Source organism: Gilbertella persicaria (genome assembly GCF_025201335.1).
Source record: "Gilbertella persicaria strain CBS 190.32 chromosome Unknown B0P05scaffold_22, whole genome shotgun sequence".
Taxonomy (NCBI): Eukaryota; Fungi; Mucoromycota; class Mucoromycetes; order Mucorales; family Choanephoraceae; genus Gilbertella; species Gilbertella persicaria.
This window is the reverse complement of record NW_026251983.1, coordinates 39,573-61,613: the sequence shown is the minus strand read 5'-3', so window position 1 is coordinate 61,613 and position 22,041 is coordinate 39,573. Positions and strand designations below refer to the sequence as shown.

The following is a 22,041-nucleotide window of genomic DNA, read 5'->3' as shown; positions in this document are numbered from 1 at the left end:
AAACAAAAAAGAAAGGGAATCACAGCCACTATAAAAGGTCTTCATTTGGGCCCATGCTTAAACATAAAAAAAAAAAGTGGAATGATCTATGCATCACGATGGTGGCACACACACACGCACACACACACACGCACACACACACACACACACACACACAAATATTCTCAAACTTATTTATGAGGGTGGGAGGGAACAATTACTAAAATAGTTGAATAGTTGACAAATTTATCGTGAAACAAGTGAACATTTCTTGTTTCACAAGATATGATAATTAACAAAAAATGACATTACAGAAATCGTAAGAGGAGGGGGGGGGCTGAAAATAAATACGCGGGCACTCTTGATACGTACACGTGGAATGACACACGTGAGACAGAAGAACTAGACACTGTTGTCGATCCTTATATTTTTATTTACAATTTTAGATATGTGTGTGTATGTACACTATGTGCAAGTGTTGTATTGTATATATATATATATATAAAATTAGAACCATTGTTGATTAACAAATGGAAGATAATAATTTGTATTGGCAGGTGTAGTGGGTGTTGAATATGGGTTTGTATAGTATTGTGTAAAATCAGGTTGAACAATCGGAATAGATGAGGACCAGCTCAAAATAGGTTTGCATACATTGTAGTCCATCCATCTCTTTTTGGACATGTGTGGCTGTTCGTCTAAAGTGTCATAGGTGCGTTTCATAGATACTGGTGGTGGTGATGGTGATGGTGGCAGTAAGCTAATACACCATTGTTGACATTGATTCACCCAACTATAGAATTCATCTTGAGGTAAGTGAAGATGATAATCTAATGCTGATAAAAATTCCATTTCCATAATATTCAGTTCACTGATTGAAATACTGGATACTTCTGACCATGTCTATAGATTAAAATTTAATATATGCATATAGAATTTTTTTTTTTTTTTTTTTTTTTACCTTGTTGGTAAATGTATTATCATCCAAATATTTGTTTGCCAAAACAAGTGCTGTCGTAAACAATCTGACTTCTGATCCAATCGAGGCATGAATAGAGGGATAAGCTGCTCGTAATTTCTGAATATAATAAAGGGCGAGAATCATGCAAGTACATGATATCTGTGTTGCTTTCAACACTTTTTGAACATATAGTTTAAAAGTAAGATGTCGTTTCGGACTTGAGATGATGCTCTTAAAGGATCCAGCCCAAATACAAGGTATAATCACTGCACAGAATTCAGCAAGTTGTGATGGATTAGTGATAGTTAAAATAGACGTTGTCATAAAGAAAAAAAGTTAAAAAAAAATAATAATAATAATAATCAAAGGATTGTATTTATATAGAATGTCGGAAACTGGAATTGGAGTTTTTGTATTCGTTCTTTCCGTTACCACCGACTCTCCTAAAAGATCATGTACCCAAAGAAATTAAACTGTTCCATCGTCACACACGATTCTTTTTATTCTCTACCCCCCCTTTTTTTTACCCCCAAAAATTTCATCTCCTCTCCCATAAAATCCTTCTTTTCTATTTTTGTTTACCCCCCCCCAGCTTAATAAATATAGCTTTTTTCAAACTATCTCCTTTTTTGATCATGACGCATTTTAACGCAGTTGCCAATGCGATAGTTCCGTGATTAGACTTATTGGTGGATCTTGTAATTATAATGACAAAAAAAAAAAATTATTTTAGTGCAAGTGCGTTAATTAAACATGTCGAACACTTGGATTCTTACGAATTGATTAGCTAAATCTCAGGTACACAGAGAACTTGATGAATTCCATACGCACTCACACATAAATAGAAATTTCGACGTTTACTTATTCTTGTGTTTCAAGTGATACTAAGTTGATCATAAACAAGTGATGAAACGCCAAGGGAAAAAAAAAAAAATTTCTTCAATCATCAGGCTCCCATAGATCATGATAAATAAAGAAAATAAAACCAAAGCAATAGTTGTCTTTTTAGCCTAGTACATTGTACACTCTAAAGTGATACGCAGATAAAAAAAAAAAAAAAAATACAAACACAAATGCTGAGTTTTTGATCGTATTTTAGTACTACAATAAAATGGAAAAACCGCGGATTCTAAATAATCAAAAACCCTGTAAGAACCAATAGAACTTGTGTCGCATTTTGATAGTATATCGATTGGGTAAATTCTTTCCGGAAAAAGATCTAAATAAGTTGTACGCAGCCGTAGATTGTGGAACAATTTTTTTTTTTTTTTTTGTATTATATCTTTTTCTGCCCTTGACGTAAATAAACCTTAGTGGATGATGTTCTCAGATTATTCATGTATATATAGTCTCTTTATCAACCTGATCCAGACTCTTTATTCCCGTACAAGGTTTCATACAACAATGAATAAAATATATATATATATATATATATATAGGGTAAATCTAAACGCCATTTGAATAATAAACTGACGAATATCCATTTGCATAAAACAAACAGGGTCATATCGGATATTGAATACATGATGAAATAAGTCAATAATCAAGAACATGTGTATCTATGGGTCTCAAGTACAACATGTATATATATATATATATATATCAGGTACAGCCTAAAATATGATTGTGTACATTATGATAGAATGCCAAGGAGTAACTATATACATTTTTAAATGAAATGTACATTTTATTAATAAGGAAGGCAACAGTAACTAGAAGTAATACACAGAATAATGAGTTGATAATTGTACTACACACGTGCAGGATGGGATGATATACGCACACACCGGAAAATGATGCTTTCTATCCTTGAACAAGTTCCCCAAAGCATCATAGATGAATACTATGTAGAATAAAAAGTGTAGGTTGTTTACTTGACTAACACTTAATATAGCCACTATCTGCATTAGTCACAGCTTAGTATTGGTGGTTCATATGGTCGATCAAGCATATACTGTTACCCTTCTCTGCTGTTTCTTATAATCTAATGTAAGTAACAATATGCTTCATTTCTATTTTTTCAATAAAGTGTACGCACACACCATCTTAAAACATGATCTTTTTGTGTTTGGGTGAAATGTGAATACCGGAGTTCTTTTAAGGAGTCCGGCAACCCTATTATGTAATCTATTATTTATCACACTAAAGTTGCCTGATGTCTTGTGTGATATTAAACCAAGACGAATCCTTGTTCAGTATAAACTTGTTAGTAGCAAATCATGAAAAATAAAAAACATAAAGAAAGAGAGACAGAGAGAGAGAGAGAGAGAGGCAGGGACAACATAGGACTGTAATATATATATATATAACCCATGTTATGGATCATCTGCATAAAATGTATACAGTAATACTCTCCGGCGGGCCTTATAACTTTCCCCCTCCCTCACTCCCCCCTTTTCTTTCTTTCTTTTTTTGTATGATGTTGGCAACAACCACACTAGAGGCTTCTGTTACTATACCTTGTTTAAAGAAACAACTGAAGGTCCATATTACACAAGGTCAAAACATAAAAGATATTGTTTACCATCTTGTTCAAACACACGCTATTCCACCTTATTTAACCAACTCCATCTATTCTAATCTACTTGTTCTGATGAAACAAGCCTGTGAGCAAACACTTGCTTATCAACATATACATCAAAAGCAAGATAAACAAACATTACGTCAATTATTTCTAGACGCGTATCAATCCAACACCCTTCAATATAACAATAAACCTGAAGAAGTAAAGTACATCAAAACGCGTTGTAAGATTAATCTGTCTGGATAGGACATTTTCCCTCGAGCCTATCATACCTTGGTCCATTGTCCTATTGCTGCTATCTTCGACACATTGCTTGAACTAGAAAATAATTATGCAATGGCTGTTCAGGAACTACATATGGCGCGTGAAGATGAATTAGCCATGATTCAAACAAGGTATATATATAGATAGATAGATAGATACAATAAACAACGAGCGTAAGTAGTGACCAACAGAATCCATAGACAAGCACAAGAAATAGAATCCCCTAGTTCAGGCACAGCCTCACCACGTCATAGTATGGCCAGTGTCAACAGTAACATGACAAGCATCTTTACTCGCCAAGTAGAAGAAATCGAAGTGTTTCAGGCCACATGGCAATCAGACATGCTTCAAACCCGACAAACACAGCGTCAGGAATACCGAGAATTCGTGATCGAGCTCTACCGTGAATACCAAGCTCGACTTGCTTCTTTATCAGACGAACAACACTTGAGACCTGAAGATACGTTGGCCATTGCAGAAAAAAAGATCGATGGAAAGGACATGGTGGCTGCAGCAGCAGGGCGTGTCAAACAATGGGACACGCAGAGCAAGACAGCTTCTTTGCGCAGTGAATCCACAGGCTCTAAAAAATCAGATCAAGCGCCTTCTGTGAATGAAGAGGTTATCAAAAGTATCCAGGAAATGGGGTTTGAAAGAGACCAGGCAGAGACAGCACTGGTCTTGTCAAACCAGAATTTAGAGGCAGCCATCGGTCTGTTGTTGGAAAACCCTGCCAAAGTCGATGCACATCTGAACGAACAGAAATCACAGCGACCCACAAGTTCAACACTTTACCGTCGATCCCAGTCCTTGAGCCAAGTACCTCGTCCTCCACTGGCTTCGCCACAACCAAGCAAAACAAGTAGTTCGCGTCATGAACCTCGTCGTCATTCATTGCAGCGATTGGGTGCTTCGACACCTACTTTTCTCAACATGATGGGACCCAACCATACAAAATCCAACAGTAGTCCTAATCTTATGATACCATCTCAACCCCAGCCTTCAGCTTCTTCTTTAGGAAAGAGTTGGATGAATTCATTTTTGCATCAACAAAAGCAAGCCATGGAAAACACAAACCTGAGTTCAGTCAGAAAACTCGGTGGTTGGCTTGGTAAAGCCATGGAAAACTTGGGTATTGATGAACAACGATCCCTGTTGAACAAGCAGCAACAACAACACCAGCATTACAATGTGCCTCAACTGGTTGAATCATTCACTATCATGATGGGCTCAACGCAGATCAAATCTTCACATAACCTGAGATTGTTAGTCACAGACGAGGCCACAGAAATCTTTCATCCCTTTTATGATCCACCTCGAGAAATGGCTTATAGAGCAGAGACTTCTACCAAGTTATACACAAGTCACCTTAGTGCTGTCATTGTGCTTGTGGAACTGTCTGAACTCATGCGTCCTCAACAACAAGGATGGAGGCAGTACAAGACGGGTAAGGGAAGTAACAAGGCTCTGTTTGAACGGTGTCAGCAATCAACCGAGTTTCATTTTGCTGATATTGAGACCCAATTGAGTCTGATTGAACAAGATTTTGAAGATCATCCCAACAGTCTAGTGGAAGGATCCTTCTTTGTCACGAAACATGCCAACTTGCCATCCACTCAAGTCGTATTTCATTTAGTCGTCGACAGTGCAGGTAAAATCCATTGTGAAAGGGCCTAGACTGATCTGTCAATCATAGGAATGACAGCCACAGATATCACAAATCGACATCCAGTCATTCTTGGTTTACGCCATATTTTGAAAATGACATGTCAATTTGATATTTCATCCCTCTCTATTCCCTTGTTATTACTACCTGATCGTTTTATGGATCAAACAGACCATTACGCACCAGACCATATGTTATGGCTTCAAAAAAGAGGCGAAGTTGTCATGAAATGTATCAAGGGATTCTTGATTGAGAATTCACGTAGTGGTAAACGAGTCCAAAGTGAAGGATCAGACCGAACAGAGTCTAGTATGGGAGGAGGAGGCATGCGTAATGTAGAATTCTTGTTGCCTAATCGTGCTGAAGTATACAAGACTGGCTTATCTTCACCTCTTGCTATGCCTTCCACCAATAACTCCAATACAAACACAAGCAATAATAATGTAGATACAAACACGATACCACCTGAAGTTGAAGTTGCATTTCAACAATTCCGAACACTTTTAGTCAACTTGTTTAGAACTTCCTGAATAAACAAAAAAAGAATTTATTTATTTATTACTGAATTTACAAATTACCACTGAAAAGCATTTCAATGGCTGCATTCACATTACCGCCTGTAGCAGTTAAGGCGCGAATGTTCTTGGATGCATCCCAAAAGCCCATTTCATTCAATTGTTGTAATTGAACCTGGAAACGTTCTTCAGGTGGACGTGTGTCTGTAGGTGTAGTCTGACTACCACCTAATAAAGCAGCCATACGTTGTTGTAATTGAGGATCAATAGGAGGCACATTACCAAAACCAGCAAAAGGGTTCTGTTGCTGTTGCTGATCTGTTGTGTTGGATGGCATACCACCAAATCCACTGCCTTGCATAGCAGAAGCCATGGTAGCCATTTGACGAATCATATCGGGATTGGATAGCATTTGTCTGAATTCAGGTGATTGCATCATCGTACGAATCTCAGGGCCCATATTAGCAAGTTGAGGATTGGTCTGAATGATGCTGTCCAGAATAGCAGGATTTTGGAGTACATTGGACATGTATTGAGCAAACATGGGGTTTTGTAGCATTTGGTTTGTCATGGTAGGATCCATAGCACCAAAACTGTTACCCATAGCACCTGCTCCAAAGCCTGAACCAAACATATTCAAAGGGTTAGATTGAGAATCTGTTGGCATGCCTGCAAGGCCTGCAAAGGGATTAGGTGCAGCGTTTGTTGGTGTAGTAGTATTGGTAGTGGTATTTGTAGTAGATGGTGTTGTTGATGGTGTTGTTGATGTTGCTATTAGATTTCATCAGTGTCTTGTTATGTTCAGCCATAAACTTACCTTTTGTACCTGGTTGAGAACCTTTGACCATATGTACCGTGTTACCGTCTGCTATTTTACAGTCTGCCAAAGTATCATGGTCTTTTAAGACACGACCTGAATAGATGAGACGTTGTCTATCGGCTGGTACTTCTGTTTGTTCAGCAATAGCTGTCTTTAAGTCCAAGACAGTTTTTTCAGTTTCAATAGTGATGACGAACTTTTTGTCGCTAGAAGACTTTATGTTCACGTTAATAGTAGAAGACATGATGAAGAAGGGAGAATACAAAAAAAAAAATTCTTTCTTTTTCTATACGAATGACAAACTGTCTGTAAAAGGAAAAAAATGCACTGGGTGACGTGTTTACTCCTTTTTTGTCATTCTGCTTGAAGTGTCTTTGGAGTTCTAATATCGCCATGTCAAGCAACATGGCAAGCGATTTTTTTAGCACTGTACAACACTGAGTTTGATGGAAATGACGGACCCAAAAGAAGTTTTTCAATTTCAATATGCTTCATTACTTTGTTAAAATATCAAGTTTTGATGACTTGCTGGAAACAAATGAATAGACACACACAACACTCCCTTCTAATTTTATTTTCTTTTTGGTCCATATGAAAAGGTTTATTTCTTTTTGTCCTTCTTCTTATCCTTCTTCTTGTCTTTTTTGTCTTTCTTTTCCTTTTTGGCCTTCTTTTCAGGTTGATTTTCCTCTGCTTCTTCTGATCCAACACGCTTTCTCTTTTCAACTACTTCTTCAACAGGCTCTGAATAATAACCATAAGGCTTAAAGCGCATTTCCAATCCTTTAGGTTGTTCTCTTTTATAAACAGGTGTCTCAAGAATGGATTGCGCTAATGTTGTTGTGTCAGGAATATCCACTGTTTCATTCAAAATCAAGTATTGATCAAATTTCTTGGGAGCTATGTATTCTAAGTGATCTGCGTCATTTTCTATTGATAGCTTACCGAACGAAAGTTGTCCATTGTGTTCACGAGAAGGAACAAGACAGTCAAAAGAAACCATCTCATGTCCACTGATGCCTACATCCACATTATCTTCAATCAAATCTTCATTGTCTGATTGAGTTTTTAAGTTTTCGGCAGTAGGTACTTTGTATAAAGCATATGTATCGTTCTCTTTTTCAAGTTTACCCAAGGCCTTCTTGTTAGCCTTTTCACCAGGCACTTTGAACTTGATATGAGCAAGGTCTCTTTCAGAAAGCTAATAGAAAAAAAAGATCAGTTTTGTGATGACCATAGTTTTCTCTTTTTACATTGTCAGGAATACGGATCAACCAAAGCTCATTGTCATCGTCTAAAAGAGTTTCTTTATCAAAGGGTGAGTCGAACTTGGAAAGTGCTGGTTTAAAGTCTTTTGGAATGCTGTCAATATATTATATATAGTTTAGATCAACACTAACAAGAGAGTCATCATATCTACCTAATAGTCATTGTCTAAGTTATCAAGTGTCCATAAAGCAAAAACGCTGTCTAAAGTTTTTTTGAGAAACAGTCACGCATACAAAGTCACTTGAAAAATGGTTATTGGGCTTGTTTGTTTAGCCGAGCATGTCGAAATCAAGAAAAATCGATCAACAAACAAATGTAGTCTGTTTAGTAATTTGTTCGACATGAACACACGGAGTGATAGTCAGCAATGGTTAGCGACATTTAATGAAACCAAGAATCATGTTTGTTACAGTACACAAAAAGGAGGTCAAAACAAGATGTCTTGTTTTAGAAAAAAAAAAAAGAAGGTTATGACGATGCATCTCTTTCTGTCTCTCCCCCATTCTTCTCTCCTCTTTTGAATTAAGGTTTGGTAAGAGGCTTAGGTGATGCAATTGAACTGAGAACAAATATAAATTTGCGCAGTCTTATCTCAAGTCACATCTGGACTGCCTTATTCTTGAAAAAGGAGAAAAAAAAAACTATAAAAGGAGGCTCAAAAGGCAGAAAACGATTTTTTCCTTATCCTCTCAGGCCTTTTGGCTAAGATCAAGTGTAGTATCTGTTCTTTATAGTTTAACAACTATAATGAGGGACATTGTCCCTCACGTTGTTAATCTAATTTTTTCCGCCGGGAATCCAAGGCTCTGGCTTGCTATCCTTGGAATCCACAGGTGTCCTTTGCCTTACACTACCCGCAAAGTGACGCCGACCCCCTCTTTAAGATAAAGAAAATGAAAAAAGAATGAATTCTAAAGGAAAAGCAGGGTATATATCTACCCTTCTACAGGATCAAAACTTCGATGAATACATATTATAGATGATCTTGTGGTATTGTTTTATGAAAATAAAACAAGTTGAATATATATTTTATTTGCTATCTATAGAAAGATAGGAGGGAAAAAGTGTGAAAATTAAACATGGCTCAGAGAGCTTATACTATATTGGAGGTCAGAACCGAGTCAACAAGCGATTGTTTTAGGAACAGTTGTGATTCTGTCTTGATTTATTATGCCTTTTGACGCTATTTGGAACATGTAAGACTTGCATTTTTTATTGATATCTTGTATATATACATAGTTTAAATACGGTATGCTATGCATTGTGAAAACGTAACTAGGAAGGAAACGTAACATAAACTATTGAAACTGTATACAAGATGTCTTTTTCAATTAGAATTTAAAGCTACAAGTCATTGTGTTCTATAGAAAAGGCGTGAGCTTGATGAAATAACATAAACCTTAGTAGGCATAGTAATTAAAGTAGGAATAGCGTTCAAAGACATAGTCTGAATCAGGTGTATAAATATTCATTATTAGTTGAGGGTCTCTTCAAGATAACATAGCATTGTATCATATAAATAATATTTCTGCTATTTGAATAAGCAGTCTGATAGTAAGTTACTTATTGATGTATTAAAGACACCAAGTAAATACATGTTTTGATAGTAAAGAAGACAACCATGCACATCCTTTTCCTTCTTTCAACTATACAAAGAGAATACAAAGCCTGTTCATGCACGCATTTGTACTCCAAACACCTACAAACAGTGTTTACTAACATCCATGGTACCTTTGGTATTCATTTAGACAAAAAAAAAGCGGCTTGTAAAATTTGATCAAAATGACCATTCGACCAAAGGGTACATAGTCATGAAAAAAGCCCGTTTGACAACTCCTAATCTTCTTTTAATACTGTTACCGCTATGGTCCTACCTTTGCAAGCTGTGCTTTATGTTCCCCCTTCTTCGTCCTTCGTTGTCCCCCTACGTGTCAAGAAAATGATGGTGTCAGATGTCTTTCAAGTTGATGCTAGACTCAACTTTGTTCACTGGAAAGATACTCGTGATCCTTCACTACTTTATTGGAAGCGTACTCCCTCCACAGTCTTCAAAGGTCTTGCATCTGGGAGTTTGAAACTTCAGCCATTTTTTAGCTCTGTATGTAGTCCTGCTCCACTTGAAGACTCGACGGTCTCATTTGCGCCTTTGATCAACCAGTTTCGGTTTCAAGATGATCAAGGTATTTGTAGTATCAAGGCATCGGCTAAGACATTTCGTCAGTCAGTTCTCTCGGCTATGGCTCCTCCTTTGGCCTTGAGAAATATTACAGAAGTGAAATGGAAATTCTTTTGGTCTCTGTCTCTTACCACCATTCAACGTAATGTGACATACCGGTATATCTTGGGGTGTATTCCTCATCGTCGATTCTTACATTTTATTATGCCTCACGTGTTTGACTCTCCCTTCTGTCCGGTGTGCTTAACTACCACTGACTCTATTAACCATATGCTCTTTCATTGTCCAACTAAAGAGAAGGTATGGCAGGAAATCATCTTTGAGTTTCTTTGGCCTACCACTTCAATATCTGATATCCAAGAGGCTCTTCTGTCCCTGGACTTCTCGTACATCTGGTACTGCCAACGGAAAGGAATCAAACCATACAGAATCCTCATAATTACTCTTTCACAAATCTGGCTTGCTCATATGAGATTTATCTTTGACAAGACCCCCATTGTACCTACGGCCATATTAGCAAGCATCCGATTCAATGTTCGTCAGACTATTGAAGAGGATCAATGCCATTCAATCATGTAACTTTGTTCTATATAATTTATTTTAGTTTAGTTTATTTTATCTAGTGTGTTTCGCTTTATTTTATTAACTTTCATTTTAATTGCACCCGCCTCTTCACTTTGACTATTACTCTTAGTGTACGCGGCTCAATCAATAAACACATTTAAAAAAAAAAAAAAAAAAAAAAAAAAAAATCTTCTTTTACACGCTGCAAGACGAAAAACGGAGCTATTGTCAAGTTTAAATACTCAGAATGTGCGTCAAAGATTAGAGTTTTTGACCAAATTATTTGTTTGCCAACTCTCGAGTAAACATGATGAGATATGAGTGAAAAGCCTCGCAAACATCTTTGCCTATTTGCTCAATATTTTAGTACCAAGTTTGCTATCCTCTTTACATCCATAGACTCAGAAAGCAACTATCTACAGCTTTTGTCACTGTAGCCAAGCTGAATAAATTCTTCTTTATGCAGTTCTTAGCAAAGAACTTGCTTTTTGATGCCCCACAAGAAAATCGAGCTGCTTCCATTTTTATAGCTTTTAATCTTCGATAACAGCCATTTTGTGTATGTGCATGATAAATGATGCGACTCAGGACACACAAGGTCAAAGAGACTATGTTTAGATACATGACTAGAAGACTTACAAAGAATACTGAGAAGCAAAAATACCAAAATATCAATGCATTTATGATAGGAGTAAAGATCAAAAGTTTCAAAAAAGGGACTATCCTAGGGCATAATAGGTCTACAATTGTGTTTCTAAAATGAGCATAAATGACTATCATTATTAGTAAAATGGGGCTAAAAAGTAAACAAAAAAGTGTTCAAGAATGCTGGATAATGAATCATCCAACTAAAAGTGCGTGAGCAGTATTCTTTATTTGTTTGCAATTCAAACACGGGTTTCAGCAGCTAAAAAAAGCTTGAACCTGGTTTTTTTTTTTTTGGGTGGTTTAGATAACACTTTGTGATAATTAATAGGGTTGTTTTGATTTTATAAGGTGATGGCATTGTGTCAGAGTATTTGGTCATTAAGACAAACAGGTTACGAATGAAAAAAAAAAAATGAAAACTTGGTCCTTGATAAACACACATCAAAGAATTTAAACTTTTATTCAAACAAGGGATGTATTATATATTTCGTTTGATATGTAGTTCCTCTTTTTTTTTTTCTATAAAAGAAAACATGTCTTTATGCACTGATCCTAAGATAAAATATACCAAAACTTCATTTTGTTCATTTTGTAGGCTAATAGAGTACGCTGTCATCATCATATGGTAATACATCTTAGACTATCTGGACCTAAAAATCAGTTTAGGTAACTCATAAAAAAAAAATATCACAAATAAATTCTCCTTTCTCCCGCATTATTTTTTATTTTTTTTTATTTTTTCCTTTCTTAAAGAACATGTCCCATTCTCCCAAAAGACAATTTATTGGTGCCGTTGATCAAGGCACTACTTCTTCAAGATTCTTAATCTTTGATCAAGACGGCAAATTAATCACTTTTTACCAAGTAGAGTTACCACAATCACAACCACAACAAGGGTAAAGATATAAAAATAAAAATACATAGAGAGTCTAACACGCATCAAGATGGCTTGAACATGATCCTCTTGATATTCTCGATACAGTCAATGAATGTATTGATAAGACTATCAAACGATTTGAGCTGATGGGATACCAAGTACAAGATATCAAAGGTATTGGTGTGACCAATCAGCGTGAATCTGCTGTCGCCTGGAGCAAAAAAACAGGTGAACCGCTTCGAAACACGATTGTATGGAGTGATGTTCGCACAGACGAGATTGTGCATCAGATGAAACAAAAGGAGAACGCAAGTATTGTTCAGCAAAAGACAGGGTTAGATATCACCTCTTATTTCACAGCAGTCAAGTTTCGTTGGATGTTGGAGCATGATGAACAGGTCAAGAAGGCCTTGGAAGAAGATGATGTTTGCTTTGGTACAGTGGACAGTTGGCTGATCTACAAGCTAAGTGGTGGCAAGGCACATGTGACTGATGTGACGAATGCCAGTCGAACTCTATTGATGAACCTTGATACATTGAAGTGGGATCCAGACTTGTTGGATTTCTTTGGCGTGCCTGAGAAAGTACTACCCAAACTCTGTTCTTCTTCACAAATCTATGGTCATGTCGGCTTAAAGGATTGTCCCTTAGAGGGTGTGCCTATCGCTGGTTGTTTAGGTGATCAACAAGCTGCTCTATTGGGTCAGAAATGCTTTGATAAAGGTGAAGCCAAATGTACTTTTGGTACAGGTGCCTTTATGTTATTTAATACAGGTCAAGAGCCAGTGGTTTCTTCCCATGGTCTGATTACGACTGTCGCTTTCCAGTTAGGTGAAAAGTCAAAAGCTACCTATGCTTTAGAAGGATCGATGGCTGTTGCTGGTTCTTCACTTCGATGGCTCAGAGACAATTTACGCTTAATTGATTCAATGGAAGAAGTGAGTGAATTAGGTAAGCTCTCAGGACAATGAAATAAAAAGAATGGCATGATTGACATGAGCGGTGCATATAGCGGAACATGTCCCTAACACAGGTGGTGTTGTGTTTGTCACTGCTTTTGGTGGTCTTTATGCTCCTTATTGGCGTGACGATGCGCGAGGCACCATGGTTGGTCTCACAAGTTATACCTCTAAATACCACTTGGCCCGTGCTACACTGGAATCCATGTCGTTTCAAGCACGCGCCATTCTTGAATCCATGAACCAAGATGCTGGTGTTCCACTCAAGACCCTGAAGGTAGATGGCGGTGTCTCCAATTCCAATATTGCTATGCAAATCCAAGCCGATCTTTTAGGGATCAATGTCGATCGTCCCTCTATGCGTGAAACAACAGCTTTTGGTACAGCCATTGCTGCTGGTTTGGCAGTAGGCTTATGGAAGGATGTACATGATTTAGATAAGGTCAATAGTGAAGATATCACTACCTTTGTTCCTAATCTAACAGAAGCCGAAAGAGAAGAAAAATATGAAATTTGGAAAAAAGCAGTAGAAGCTTCACTTCATTGGACAGACGATGTAGAAGACTTAACTGATGAAGAATGATCATCCTATATAGACAGACATAGATAATTTATTACATTCTTTAATGACTCTTGTTTTTTCAATAATACATTTTCCTTCCTTGTATTTTTGATTTTTGGCAGGTGCTTTGATGTAAATCCAGCCTATGACAGATCTGCATATCTGGCAAGAGATGTCTGCTACTGTATGAGTTCCTGTTAATAACATGCGGTCTTCTCTTTGACCTCTAGACATATTGATGACTTTTTCAACAAGAAAAGCAGGGCCATGCTATACACTAAGTGGGGATATCCATGATAAAAATAAAGCTCTTACCATGCCTTCAAATGCTTTAGAAATGATATCGTTTTGAGACACTAGATGTGAATGGCATGTAGAACAACTGAAGAACACAGACTCTTTCAAGTAATTAGGATGATATCGTTTCATTGAAAACAAAGAAAGAAAAAGGAATTTTATTATTAAAAAAAAAAAATGAAATTACAAGGCCAAAATAGCATTGACAAACTTATCCACCTTATTTTCATCTTGTCTAGCCATTTCAATAATCATCAAAAGCTTCTTTACACCCAACGTCAATTTGTGATCCATATTGGCTTGTGTGAGAATAGAAAGCGCCCTTTCTCTTTCAACATCACTGAATAGTTCTAATTGCTGCAATACAATATCAACAGCTTCTAGAGAGGTGATGGTAGGAACATAAATCTCTGCTGAAAATTCACTGATCATGTCCATTTGATCCAAAATTTGACGTTGAGTTGTGGTGGCAATGATCAACAGACGACGGTCTTTTGGTGGCTTCTTTTTCAAAAGTACCATGAGAGCCTGCAACACACTGTTAGAGAAGCGAGGACCAATAGGTACATAATCTAAAACAAACAAGAAGTTAGAGAACCATATATATATATATAAGGGACAACTTACCCAAAAGACGTTCAATAGAATCAATCACAATCACACTAACAGGAGACTTGTAAGAATCATTAAAGATCTTGTTGATCTCAGTGACTTTGGCTGTTTCTGTCATGCCAACCATGTTTTCAGGTGAAATCAACTTGATAAAAGGGAAATCACTCTTCATAGCAATGGTGGCAGCAAGAGCCGTTTTGCCACTGCCTGCAGGACCTGTCAATAAGAGACTGACAAGAGGAGTACGGCTTGATTGACGCACTTGGTCAACGTACAGACGACCATCTTCCAAGATTTGATCCACAGAAGGGTTGAAAGGAATGATATGGTTCTGAACACATTGCTGCAGCTCTGCTTCTGATACACCAAAAGCAGGTTGAACTTCCTTTAATGCGTTCAAGAAATCGTCCATACACACTTTCATGTCTTCGATATCAGCAGAAATGCCTGCCATGGTGCCTACTTTGATGTGTCGACTAAAGGCATAAGACGAAGCTGCTTTCACAACACCCGAGATTTCTGCACCACTATAATTCTTTGTTAGATCAGCCAAATCTTCCAAGACAACATCATCATCAAGCACGTCGTTCTTTTTCATGTTGCCTGTATGGATCTTGAGGATCTGAAGACGACCCTTTTCATCAGGCAAACCAATTTCCATATGAACTTCAAGACGACCAGGACGTAAAAGAGCTTCATCAATCATGTCCTTTCTGTTGGTCATACCAATAATCAAGATATTATTGAGTTGTTCAACACCATCCATCTGATTGTAAGTTTAGACATCATGGCCACGAAACGTAAAAAAAAAAAAAAAAAAAAAAAAAAAAAGGCTTACCTTGGCCAACAATTGATTGACAACAGAGTCACCTACACCTGTATTATCACTTCGACTACCACGGGACTTACAGATAGCATCCAGTTCATCAAAAATGATGATATGTAAGCCAGAATCTTCTCCCTTGGCACGGTATTCTTCCTCTGCATCAGCAAACAGTTTACGAACATTCTCTTCAGATTGACCCACAAATTTAGACAGGACTTCAGGACCACTGACAATCTTGGGTTCTTTGGCATTCAACATTTTACCAATTTGACGGGCCATCAAGGTTTTACCTGTACCAGGAGGACCATACAACAAAATACCCTTGACATGCTGAACACCCAGTTTCTCTACAAGAGCAGGAGGGAAAATACGGGATGCAAAAGCACGACGGAAAATAGCATTGAATTCATCATCAAGACCACCAATACCAAGGTCTTCAAATTGAAAGTCAGGCTTGATCAATGCTTTAGCAGCCATCCTATGCATTCTTAGTTTACGCCTATCAACAGACATATAGACTTACGCTTTTTTCTTGGCTTGCTTTAGATTCAAAAAGGAACCCTCAGCTTTGGTGAATTCAACATTGGTTTCTCGCATTAAGACACCACGTATAGCATGGCTCGGTTGTTCATGACGAGCGTCTACTTCTCCTCTTCTCAAGACATTCAGATCAACGACGTCCAATTCTCTTACAGTCGCTCTGAATTTGACACCATGGTATTCAAACACAAAGAATTGACCCCGAGTAAACATTTGACTATGAAAGTTCTGCATGACATCAGTCCTTTTCATGTTTCTCTAAAGATAGACTTACGACTGAAAATGCTTTTGCAAGGTCTTCTTCTTTGAATTCATCAGGAAGTCGATTACTTCTCTGGAAAAAGTCAATGTCCATCTTGAGATTGCCTAGATAGATGTCTACGCCTTCAGCATGTATATCATAAGGGTCTACTGTCACGCGCTGCCCAATAGAGAACGATGCCCAGCGACGATGAGTACCGTTAATACCAATCTGATTTTTTTGAAGTGTTCTGTCTACTCTATATTGTCAAAAAGAAAAAAAATAAGCATGATGAGATTGGCTTACAAGATGACTTGCCTGACAGAAAATACATATTCACGAGCAACGATAACATAATGAACCTGAGGATCAATCACACCAGGTGCAATATAAGCATAATTTGTTAAAGCAGCTGAATCACTAGGACACTGGGCTACTTCAAAAAGCCCTTGGTCTGGTTCATCAAAGCGAGAATAATTCATAAAGAAAAAAAAAAAAAGAAGAGGAGGGGAAACGTGTTACTGAGCTGGATTCTACCGGCGCTCAAATACACGCATAGAGCGTCTGTTTATTATGATTGGGCAATCCAGTTTTTAATATGATCCATCTGTTGATGTTCAACAGAGCACGCCTCAAAGTCAATTGGGTTATCGATATGATCAAACTTGAAATCTTCACCTTCATAGCCTAAATAAGCTTCTTGTTCATCACTCTCTTGTTGTTCAACACGGGCAGTACGAGTAGCACGCAGACGATGACTATGGTATCCATATTAGCCTTGTTTCTTGATGAAATTACTTACATTTCAGTTTCCAATAAAGCCTTGATTTTCTCGGTAGGTAATGCAGTAATCATGTCTGATTTGTTGCAGGCAATCAAGATAGGCATACGTTGCTTTTGTACATCAGGTTTGGCCAAAATGTCATAGAGATATTCAGCGACAGGGCGAATGTGTCGAGTGATGCTGGTACTATCCACCAAAAACACAATAGAGCGTGTCACTGGTAAAAAGTCAACATATCTGTAACGGACACGATCATGACCTGGCACATCGACAAGATCAAAGACCTAATCATGTCAATATTGTCCTTGTTTTTGTTTTTTGTTTCTTACTTTATTGTTGATGGTAATCTGTCCTTCATTTTCTTTCATGGAAGAAACAGTGGGATGCTTCTTTCCATTCTTAAGCTAGAGACATATAGATCAATAAAGAGATACAAGGGTCTATTGTTTACCAATATATACATGGCTGTTTTGCCTGCATCACTAATACCCAACAATAAGATGGTGTTTTTGCTTTGTTTTTTGGTATACACAGTCAGTGCAATCACTAAAGAACATGAGTTATGGTTTACTACAAAGCATATTACATGTTGCCACAATAAGAACAGAAATAGCTGCAATAGCCTTTATGAGTATATCATTATCCATGCTTTAAAAAAAAAAAACTAGGTGGAAGAAAAAGAGAAATTTATTTTTGATGACAACGCTTTTTGATCCATTCAATATAGTATTGACATACTTGATCTCTTTCAGGAACAGTTTCATTATGTACTAATCATCAATGAGTGTGTTGTTGAGCAATTTGAACTTACATTCATGATATAATCCAGGCCATGTCTTGAGTTCTTTGTCCTGACTGACGGTGAGTGCATAAGCCTCAGCAGTACCTTTGTATGCATTTATAGGATCAGCATCACCATGAGAGTACAAAATAGGCGTCTTAATCAATTTGGCTTTTGTCTTTAAGATATCTGCACCAGCATCAATAAAACTTCTCACTACATCAAATAAATAAATAAAAGACAGTTTGTTGCACAACATTACATGTGGCTAAGGTTGCATAATCATGAAGCAAAGGATCATTGATATAAGCTTGAATTTCATTTTCATCATGAGAAATGCCTTTGGGATCCACATTAGCCTGAATAGTGATACTAGGAAGAACCATAGAGATAAGTCGAAGTGAATAATACTTGAGAGCAGGAATAGGCATCGATAGAGTGATAAGAGAAGCAGAGGCAATGGCACCCGTCAATAGCTTGACTCCTTTGTATGTATCACCCCTTGCAAGATAGTTAAGGACAAGACCACCACCCTATAAACTGGGTTATTGTTTCTTGATTTGATTTTGGTGTGCTTACCATACTATGGCCCATTAAGAAATGAGGTACATTTTCTTTCTTTGTCCTGAGAACTGCGTCATCAATATCCTTTAGTGCTGTGTTGTAACTAGTTGATAGAGTTAACTCTACTGCTTTAATTTTTTTCTTTTATTATTATCATTATTATTATTATTATCATTACCCCTGATTGTTGCCGAATTGACCAGATTTCTTTCCGGTCTCTCCCCAACCACGTTGATCATAGCCATAACATTCAATGCCATGACTAGTAAATACTTCGAACATGCGATTGTATCGATTAATATGCTCTCCAAAACCATGAATCATTCTAGAGAACATCATTAGTCTTGTCATATATTCAATTCGCGTACACTAAGGTGGCAATAGGCTCTGAAGCAGGTTTCCATGTCTTTGTAAAGATTTCATTTGTGCCTTCCTTTATCCATTCAAGAGTAGTAGTAGCCATAGTAAATAATAATAGTAAAAAAGCAAAGAAAAAAAAGGGGGGAGAAAAAAAAAGTTCTTAAATTGAGTTTTAATGCATGAAAATATCACATGCAGTGAAGAAAAAAAGTACACACACATACACACACATACACACAAAAAGATAGGCGCATATATGGTATATATTGTTTATGCTCTTTCAAGGTGATACAAACCAATTCTCCTTTAAGAACCTATTGTTCTTTTTCTTCTTTTTTCTATTTATCTTTCATATGCCAGAAGTACGTGTTCAGCCTCGAAGTGTTTATGAACATCATATTTCTATTCAGAAATCAAATACCACATTAAGCTGGTCCTTTTCTACTAAAAAGAACAGTATCTGCTTTGGTCTTTACTATAGACCAAGTCAGAAAAATGGTACGACTTTGGATGAAACTCGTCCTCAAAAGGCCATCAAAAGACGAAATCTATCACTAAAACTCACACCGTTAAAATCACACAACAAGAGCGAAGACACTTTGGATGAGGAACCCAAAAGATATAACAATAGACGAAAATCATCTTCTGCTACCTCTATTACTCATTTATTAGATAATGATTTCATTGAATTGATACCTATCGATCAAGTCAATTCATCAAAAGAAACTATTGTTGGATCATTTTTGGCTCAACATCCAGGAAATTATGTGCTGATATTTGGTAAAAACAACCAGATAGGTATGCTGTTTCTGACTTGTATAGATAACATGTTTTCTCGTAACACTTCAAAGCTACTTTCGTTTGCTGTCACAAGTGATGAACCTATTGATGAAGGATTGGATCTTGATAGTGACATGTCTGGTTGGTTATTGAAAAAAAGGAGAAAACGAATGCAAGGTAATATGCCAAAGGAGAAAAAGGGAAATATTAACACACACACACACACACACACACACACACACACACACACACACACACACACACACACACACACATAATAAAGGATGGGCCAAAAGATGGTTTGAGTTATCTTCTACAGGCGTATTGTCTTATTCGTTAAGAAAGAATGATCTAAAACGTGGCTCGCTTCAGATTGCATTGGCTACTATTGCCATTTCAGCAAATCAACGTATTCTTCATCTTGATTCAGGTACTACTGTGTTTCATCTAAAGGCACTCTCTGAAGCATCATTTGAACAATGGCTCAAGTGCATTCGAGCAAGAAGGTCTTCTCAACATAGTGATGTGCTTGTGTGGAATGAAGACACGCATCTCCAAACAGCAACCAGTGGCTTTAAGGGAGAGCAGCAAGAGGACGAGATTATATCAAAAGCATTACTTGACCTTGGGGCCGAGATTCAACATTTAAAGCAATTGGTACTGACAGAACTACCTTCCTTGCTATCGCATGACAGTATTCAACACAAAGAAAATGAAAGCAGTTCGCAACCTACATCACCTACACATATCAAATTCATTCGGCTACCTTTTAGGCGTCACTCTTCTATCCACTTGGAAGAGAAACAATCTCAGGAACAGATTTTAGAAAAACTGAATGCTTCTATTGAATCTCTCCATCAATATCAAGAGATCCTCTTGAACACGTATCACAAACAACACTACCATCATCCACTGGATATCCCAAGCAGGACAGGAACAGGATTTTTATCCCATCGCTCTGCTGGTAGCTTTTATTCCTATAGTGTCTTGTCTGATACATATTATGATGCTGAAGACTACTTTATTAGTACGGATGACAATGATTCAATCCATGACTCTGTTGCTATTGATTCTGAAGATGAAGATGATGCAGAAGAAGATGACAAGCAAGAGAAGAAAGGTAAAATACACATGATGGAAGCAACATGGGCTGATTATTTTTAAAGAAACCCATGATGCTCTATTTCAAGCCAATACTCTTTGTGTGACTAGAAGAACTCGATTGCCACATCCTGTAGCCGTCAAGAGTATTTCATTCTTGGGTATCCTTCGAAAAAACATTGGTAAAGATTTATCGACTATCACGATGCCAATCACATTGAATGAGCCCATCAATTTGCTACAACGACTCTGTGAAGAACTAGAATACACAGAATTGTTAGACAAAGCCTCTACTTTGCCTGATTCAATGGATCGATTAATGTATGTGACCATGTTTGCTATTTCAGGCTATGCTTCTTCTCAATACCGTATTGGCAGGAAACCTTTTAACCCGCTATTGTGCGAGACATATGAATGTATCCGACCTGATAGAGGATTTCGCTTTATATCAGAAAAAGTCTCTCATTCTCCCAATATCATGGCAGTAAAGTATTATTTTAATCAAAAGCACGCTATTTATGTTATTGATAGTGTCATGCAGAATCAAGTACATTTGAATATCGACAACACTATCAAGGCAAAACAAAATTCTGGGGTAAATCTATGGAATTGATTTCAGAAGGACAGAGTTACATTCAACTTAAAGGTCATGAAGATCATTACACGTATTCAAAACCATCCAGTTGGTTAAGAAACTTGGTAGCCGGGGCTAAGTATCTAGAGCATGTAGGTGAGATGAAGGTCTGTAATCATGCTACAGGCGAGACTGCCATGGTTACCTTTAAAGAAGCCACTGTGCCTGGTAGCGGATTCTTTTCAAACTTGGCTTCCAATCATACTGAATACCGAAATCATGTTGTAGCTAAACTTTATGATAGTGATGGTCATCTTTCAAAAGAAATCAAAGGAAGGCATAGTGAGTTCTTGTCTGAGGTTGTGGGACCAGATCAATACACTGTCTTGTGGCGATGTAAGCCGCCATGTATCCCTGATTATGATGCTTATTATGGGTTTACATCCTTTGTGATGGAATTGAATGAAATTACGCCTATTGAAATCAACAGATTGCCTATGACAGATACTCGGTATCGGCCAGATCAACGCTTGCTTGAAGATGGGAAAGTAACAGAAGCAGAAGACAGAAAATTACTTCTTGAAGAAAGACAGAGAGAACGAAGAAGAAAGTACGAGACAGAGGGAAAACTATGTCAACCTCTGTGGTTTGAACTAAAAGCAGATGCGTTATCGCCTATTGGAGAATCATGGCAGTACAAAGGTGGTTATTGGGAGGCAAGAGAAAGTGGGCAATGGCCAAAAGATATGCTACAACTCTGGTAGATCATAGAATAAGCATATCAAATGTTCCCTACC

General features: G+C 37.4%; 12 protein-coding genes across 12 annotated transcripts; 3 read left to right on the top strand and 9 right to left on the bottom strand.

Annotated features, from left to right (window-relative positions):
- Positions 1-400: 400 nt before the first annotated feature.
- Positions 401-1,316, bottom strand: B0P05DRAFT_543319 (cyclin-domain-containing protein). The gene is made up of 2 exons (XM_051578423.1): positions 941-1,316; positions 401-882 (listed from the first exon to the last, which is right to left on the bottom strand). Exons 1-2 carry the CDS (start codon positions 1,262-1,264, stop codon positions 487-489), a joined length of 720 nt encoding a protein of 239 aa, XP_051434341.1. The 5' UTR covers positions 1,265-1,316; the 3' UTR covers positions 401-486.
- Positions 1,317-2,415: 1,099 nt separating this feature from the next.
- On the bottom strand, positions 2,416-3,268 carry B0P05DRAFT_543316 (uncharacterized protein). The gene has a single exon (XM_051578422.1). The coding sequence runs from the start codon at positions 2,845-2,847 to the stop codon at positions 2,653-2,655; it is 195 nt and encodes a 64-aa protein (XP_051434340.1). The 5' UTR covers positions 2,848-3,268; the 3' UTR covers positions 2,416-2,652.
- B0P05DRAFT_117366 (uncharacterized protein) lies at positions 2,862-5,683 on the top strand. The gene is made up of 3 exons (XM_051572979.1): positions 2,862-3,665; positions 3,711-3,859; positions 3,920-5,683. The coding sequence occupies exons 1-3, from the start codon at positions 3,258-3,260 to the stop codon at positions 5,403-5,405; spliced, it is 2,043 nt and encodes a 680-aa protein (XP_051434339.1). The 5' UTR covers positions 2,862-3,257; the 3' UTR covers positions 5,406-5,683.
- Positions 5,684-5,919: 236 nt separating this feature from the next.
- Positions 5,920-7,025, bottom strand: B0P05DRAFT_491845 (uncharacterized protein). The gene is made up of 2 exons (XM_051575332.1): positions 6,727-7,025; positions 5,920-6,680 (listed from the first exon to the last, which is right to left on the bottom strand). The coding sequence occupies exons 1-2, from the start codon at positions 6,971-6,973 to the stop codon at positions 5,962-5,964; spliced, it is 966 nt and encodes a 321-aa protein (XP_051434338.1). The 5' UTR covers positions 6,974-7,025; the 3' UTR covers positions 5,920-5,961.
- Positions 7,026-7,150: 125 nt separating this feature from the next.
- Positions 7,151-8,262, bottom strand: B0P05DRAFT_543303 (DNA-directed RNA polymerase I, subunit RPA34.5). The gene is made up of 4 exons (XM_051578421.1): positions 8,150-8,262; positions 7,983-8,091; positions 7,675-7,930; positions 7,151-7,629 (listed from the first exon to the last, which is right to left on the bottom strand). Exons 1-4 carry the CDS (start codon positions 8,158-8,160, stop codon positions 7,331-7,333), a joined length of 675 nt encoding a protein of 224 aa, XP_051434337.1. The 5' UTR covers positions 8,161-8,262; the 3' UTR covers positions 7,151-7,330.
- A 2,761-nt stretch (positions 8,263-11,023) lies between these two features.
- On the bottom strand, positions 11,024-11,523 carry B0P05DRAFT_543296 (uncharacterized protein). The gene has a single exon (XM_051578420.1). The coding sequence runs from the start codon at positions 11,516-11,518 to the stop codon at positions 11,126-11,128; it is 393 nt and encodes a 130-aa protein (XP_051434336.1). The 5' UTR covers positions 11,519-11,523; the 3' UTR covers positions 11,024-11,125.
- A 561-nt stretch (positions 11,524-12,084) lies between these two features.
- Positions 12,085-13,901, top strand: B0P05DRAFT_543294 (glycerol kinase). The gene is made up of 3 exons (XM_051578419.1): positions 12,085-12,282; positions 12,331-13,214; positions 13,276-13,901. The coding sequence occupies exons 1-3, from the start codon at positions 12,143-12,145 to the stop codon at positions 13,803-13,805; spliced, it is 1,554 nt and encodes a 517-aa protein (XP_051434335.1). The 5' UTR covers positions 12,085-12,142; the 3' UTR covers positions 13,806-13,901.
- Positions 13,709-14,443, bottom strand: B0P05DRAFT_117210 (yippee zinc-binding/DNA-binding /Mis18, centromere assembly-domain-containing protein). The gene is made up of 2 exons (XM_051572978.1): positions 14,100-14,443; positions 13,709-14,054 (listed from the first exon to the last, which is right to left on the bottom strand). Exons 1-2 carry the CDS (start codon positions 14,211-14,213, stop codon positions 13,806-13,808), a joined length of 363 nt encoding a protein of 120 aa, XP_051434334.1. The 5' UTR covers positions 14,214-14,443; the 3' UTR covers positions 13,709-13,805.
- B0P05DRAFT_117178 (P-loop containing nucleoside triphosphate hydrolase protein) lies at positions 13,916-16,795 on the bottom strand. The gene is made up of 7 exons (XM_051572977.1): positions 16,619-16,795; positions 16,334-16,559; positions 16,043-16,287; positions 15,532-15,997; positions 14,709-15,459; positions 14,100-14,653; positions 13,916-14,054 (listed from the first exon to the last, which is right to left on the bottom strand). Exons 1-6 carry the CDS (start codon positions 16,780-16,782, stop codon positions 14,265-14,267), a joined length of 2,241 nt encoding a protein of 746 aa, XP_051434333.1. The 5' UTR covers positions 16,783-16,795; the 3' UTR covers positions 13,916-14,054; positions 14,100-14,264.
- A 7-nt stretch (positions 16,796-16,802) lies between these two features.
- B0P05DRAFT_543288 (signal recognition particle receptor subunit beta-like protein) lies at positions 16,803-17,770 on the bottom strand. Its single transcript, XM_051578418.1, has 5 exons — positions 17,671-17,770; positions 17,536-17,630; positions 17,414-17,488; positions 17,103-17,368; positions 16,803-17,058 (listed from the first exon to the last, which is right to left on the bottom strand). Exons 1-5 carry the CDS (start codon positions 17,729-17,731, stop codon positions 16,872-16,874), a joined length of 684 nt encoding a protein of 227 aa, XP_051434332.1. The 5' UTR covers positions 17,732-17,770; the 3' UTR covers positions 16,803-16,871.
- B0P05DRAFT_543287 (Alpha/Beta hydrolase protein) lies at positions 17,750-18,975 on the bottom strand. Its single transcript, XM_051578417.1, has 6 exons — positions 18,798-18,975; positions 18,608-18,754; positions 18,445-18,532; positions 18,128-18,398; positions 17,896-18,081; positions 17,750-17,854 (listed from the first exon to the last, which is right to left on the bottom strand). Exons 1-6 carry the CDS (start codon positions 18,890-18,892, stop codon positions 17,772-17,774), a joined length of 870 nt encoding a protein of 289 aa, XP_051434331.1. The 5' UTR covers positions 18,893-18,975; the 3' UTR covers positions 17,750-17,771.
- A 641-nt stretch (positions 18,976-19,616) lies between these two features.
- On the top strand, positions 19,617-22,008 carry B0P05DRAFT_471185 (Oxysterol-binding protein-domain-containing protein; the record flags this gene model as incomplete). Its single annotated transcript, XM_051574602.1, has 4 exons — positions 19,617-19,746; positions 19,853-20,689; positions 20,736-21,154; positions 21,202-22,008. The coding sequence occupies 4 exons, from the start codon at positions 19,617-19,619 to the stop codon at positions 22,006-22,008; spliced, it is 2,193 nt and encodes a 730-aa protein (XP_051434330.1).
- Positions 22,009-22,041: the final 33 nt, after the last annotated feature.

Bases quoted from the DNA above. Each gene is read 5' to 3' on its own strand.
- B0P05DRAFT_543288 (XM_051578418.1), bottom strand. From the start codon at position 17,731: ATGGATAATGATATACTCATAAAGGCTATTGCAGCTATTTCTGTTCTT. The intron at 17,489-17,535 runs GTAAACAATAGA...ATATGTCTCTAG, and splicing joins AAACAGCCATGTATATATTG to CTTAAGAATGGAAAGAAGCA. The intron at 17,059-17,102 runs GTAAGTAATTTC...TGGATACCATAG, and splicing joins GCTTTATTGGAAACTGAAAT to TCATCGTCTGCGTGCTACTC.
- B0P05DRAFT_543319 (XM_051578423.1), bottom strand. From the start codon at position 1,264: ATGACAACGTCTATTTTAACTATCACTAATCCATCACAACTTGCTGAA. The intron at 883-940 runs GTAAAAAAAAAA...TTTAATCTATAG, and splicing joins ATAATACATTTACCAACAAG to ACATGGTCAGAAGTATCCAG.
- B0P05DRAFT_543316 (XM_051578422.1), bottom strand. From the start codon at position 2,847: ATGCAGATAGTGGCTATATTAAGTGTTAGTCAAGTAAACAACCTACAC.
- B0P05DRAFT_117366 (XM_051572979.1), top strand. From the start codon at position 3,258: ATGGATCATCTGCATAAAATGTATACAGTAATACTCTCCGGCGGGCCT. The intron at 3,666-3,710 runs GTAAAGTACATC...CTGTCTGGATAG, and splicing joins ATAACAATAAACCTGAAGAA to GACATTTTCCCTCGAGCCTA. The intron at 3,860-3,919 runs GTATATATATAG...AGTGACCAACAG, and splicing joins TTAGCCATGATTCAAACAAG to AATCCATAGACAAGCACAAG.
- B0P05DRAFT_543287 (XM_051578417.1), bottom strand. From the start codon at position 18,892: ATGGCTACTACTACTCTTGAATGGATAAAGGAAGGCACAAATGAAATC. The intron at 18,755-18,797 runs GTACGCGAATTG...GATGTTCTCTAG, and splicing joins GAGCCTATTGCCACCTTAGT to AATGATTCATGGTTTTGGAG. The intron at 18,399-18,444 runs GTAAGCACACCA...CCCAGTTTATAG, and splicing joins TCTTAATGGGCCATAGTATG to GGTGGTGGTCTTGTCCTTAA.
- B0P05DRAFT_543296 (XM_051578420.1), bottom strand. From the start codon at position 11,518: ATGATAGTCATTTATGCTCATTTTAGAAACACAATTGTAGACCTATTA.
- B0P05DRAFT_117210 (XM_051572978.1), bottom strand. From the start codon at position 14,213: ATGAAACGATATCATCCTAATTACTTGAAAGAGTCTGTGTTCTTCAGT. The intron at 14,055-14,099 runs GTAAGAGCTTTA...CTTAGTGTATAG, and splicing joins CTAAAGCATTTGAAGGCATG to CATGGCCCTGCTTTTCTTGT.
- B0P05DRAFT_491845 (XM_051575332.1), bottom strand. From the start codon at position 6,973: ATGTCTTCTACTATTAACGTGAACATAAAGTCTTCTAGCGACAAAAAG. The intron at 6,681-6,726 runs GTAAGTTTATGG...GAAATCTAATAG, and splicing joins TTCTCAACCAGGTACAAAAG to CAACATCAACAACACCATCA.
- B0P05DRAFT_543303 (XM_051578421.1), bottom strand. The intron at 7,931-7,982 runs GTAAAAAGAGAA...TTTTTCTATTAG, and splicing joins TGATCCGTATTCCTGACAAT to CTTTCTGAAAGAGACCTTGC. The intron at 7,630-7,674 runs GTAAGCTATCAA...TAGAATACATAG, and splicing joins CAATGGACAACTTTCGTTCG to CTCCCAAGAAATTTGATCAA.
- B0P05DRAFT_117178 (XM_051572977.1), bottom strand. From the start codon at position 16,782: ATGAATTATTCTCGCTTTGATGAACCAGACCAAGGGCTTTTTGAAGTA. The intron at 16,288-16,333 runs GTAAGTCTATCT...GATGTCATGCAG, and splicing joins TTGCAAAAGCATTTTCAGTC to AACTTTCATAGTCAAATGTT. The intron at 14,654-14,708 runs GTAAGTTGTCCC...TGTTTGTTTTAG, and splicing joins TTCTATTGAACGTCTTTTGG to ATTATGTACCTATTGGTCCT.
- B0P05DRAFT_543294 (XM_051578419.1), top strand. From the start codon at position 12,143: ATGTCCCATTCTCCCAAAAGACAATTTATTGGTGCCGTTGATCAAGGC. The intron at 12,283-12,330 runs GTAAAGATATAA...ACACGCATCAAG, and splicing joins CAATCACAACCACAACAAGG to ATGGCTTGAACATGATCCTC. The intron at 13,215-13,275 runs GTAAGCTCTCAG...CGGTGCATATAG, and splicing joins GGAAGAAGTGAGTGAATTAG to CGGAACATGTCCCTAACACA.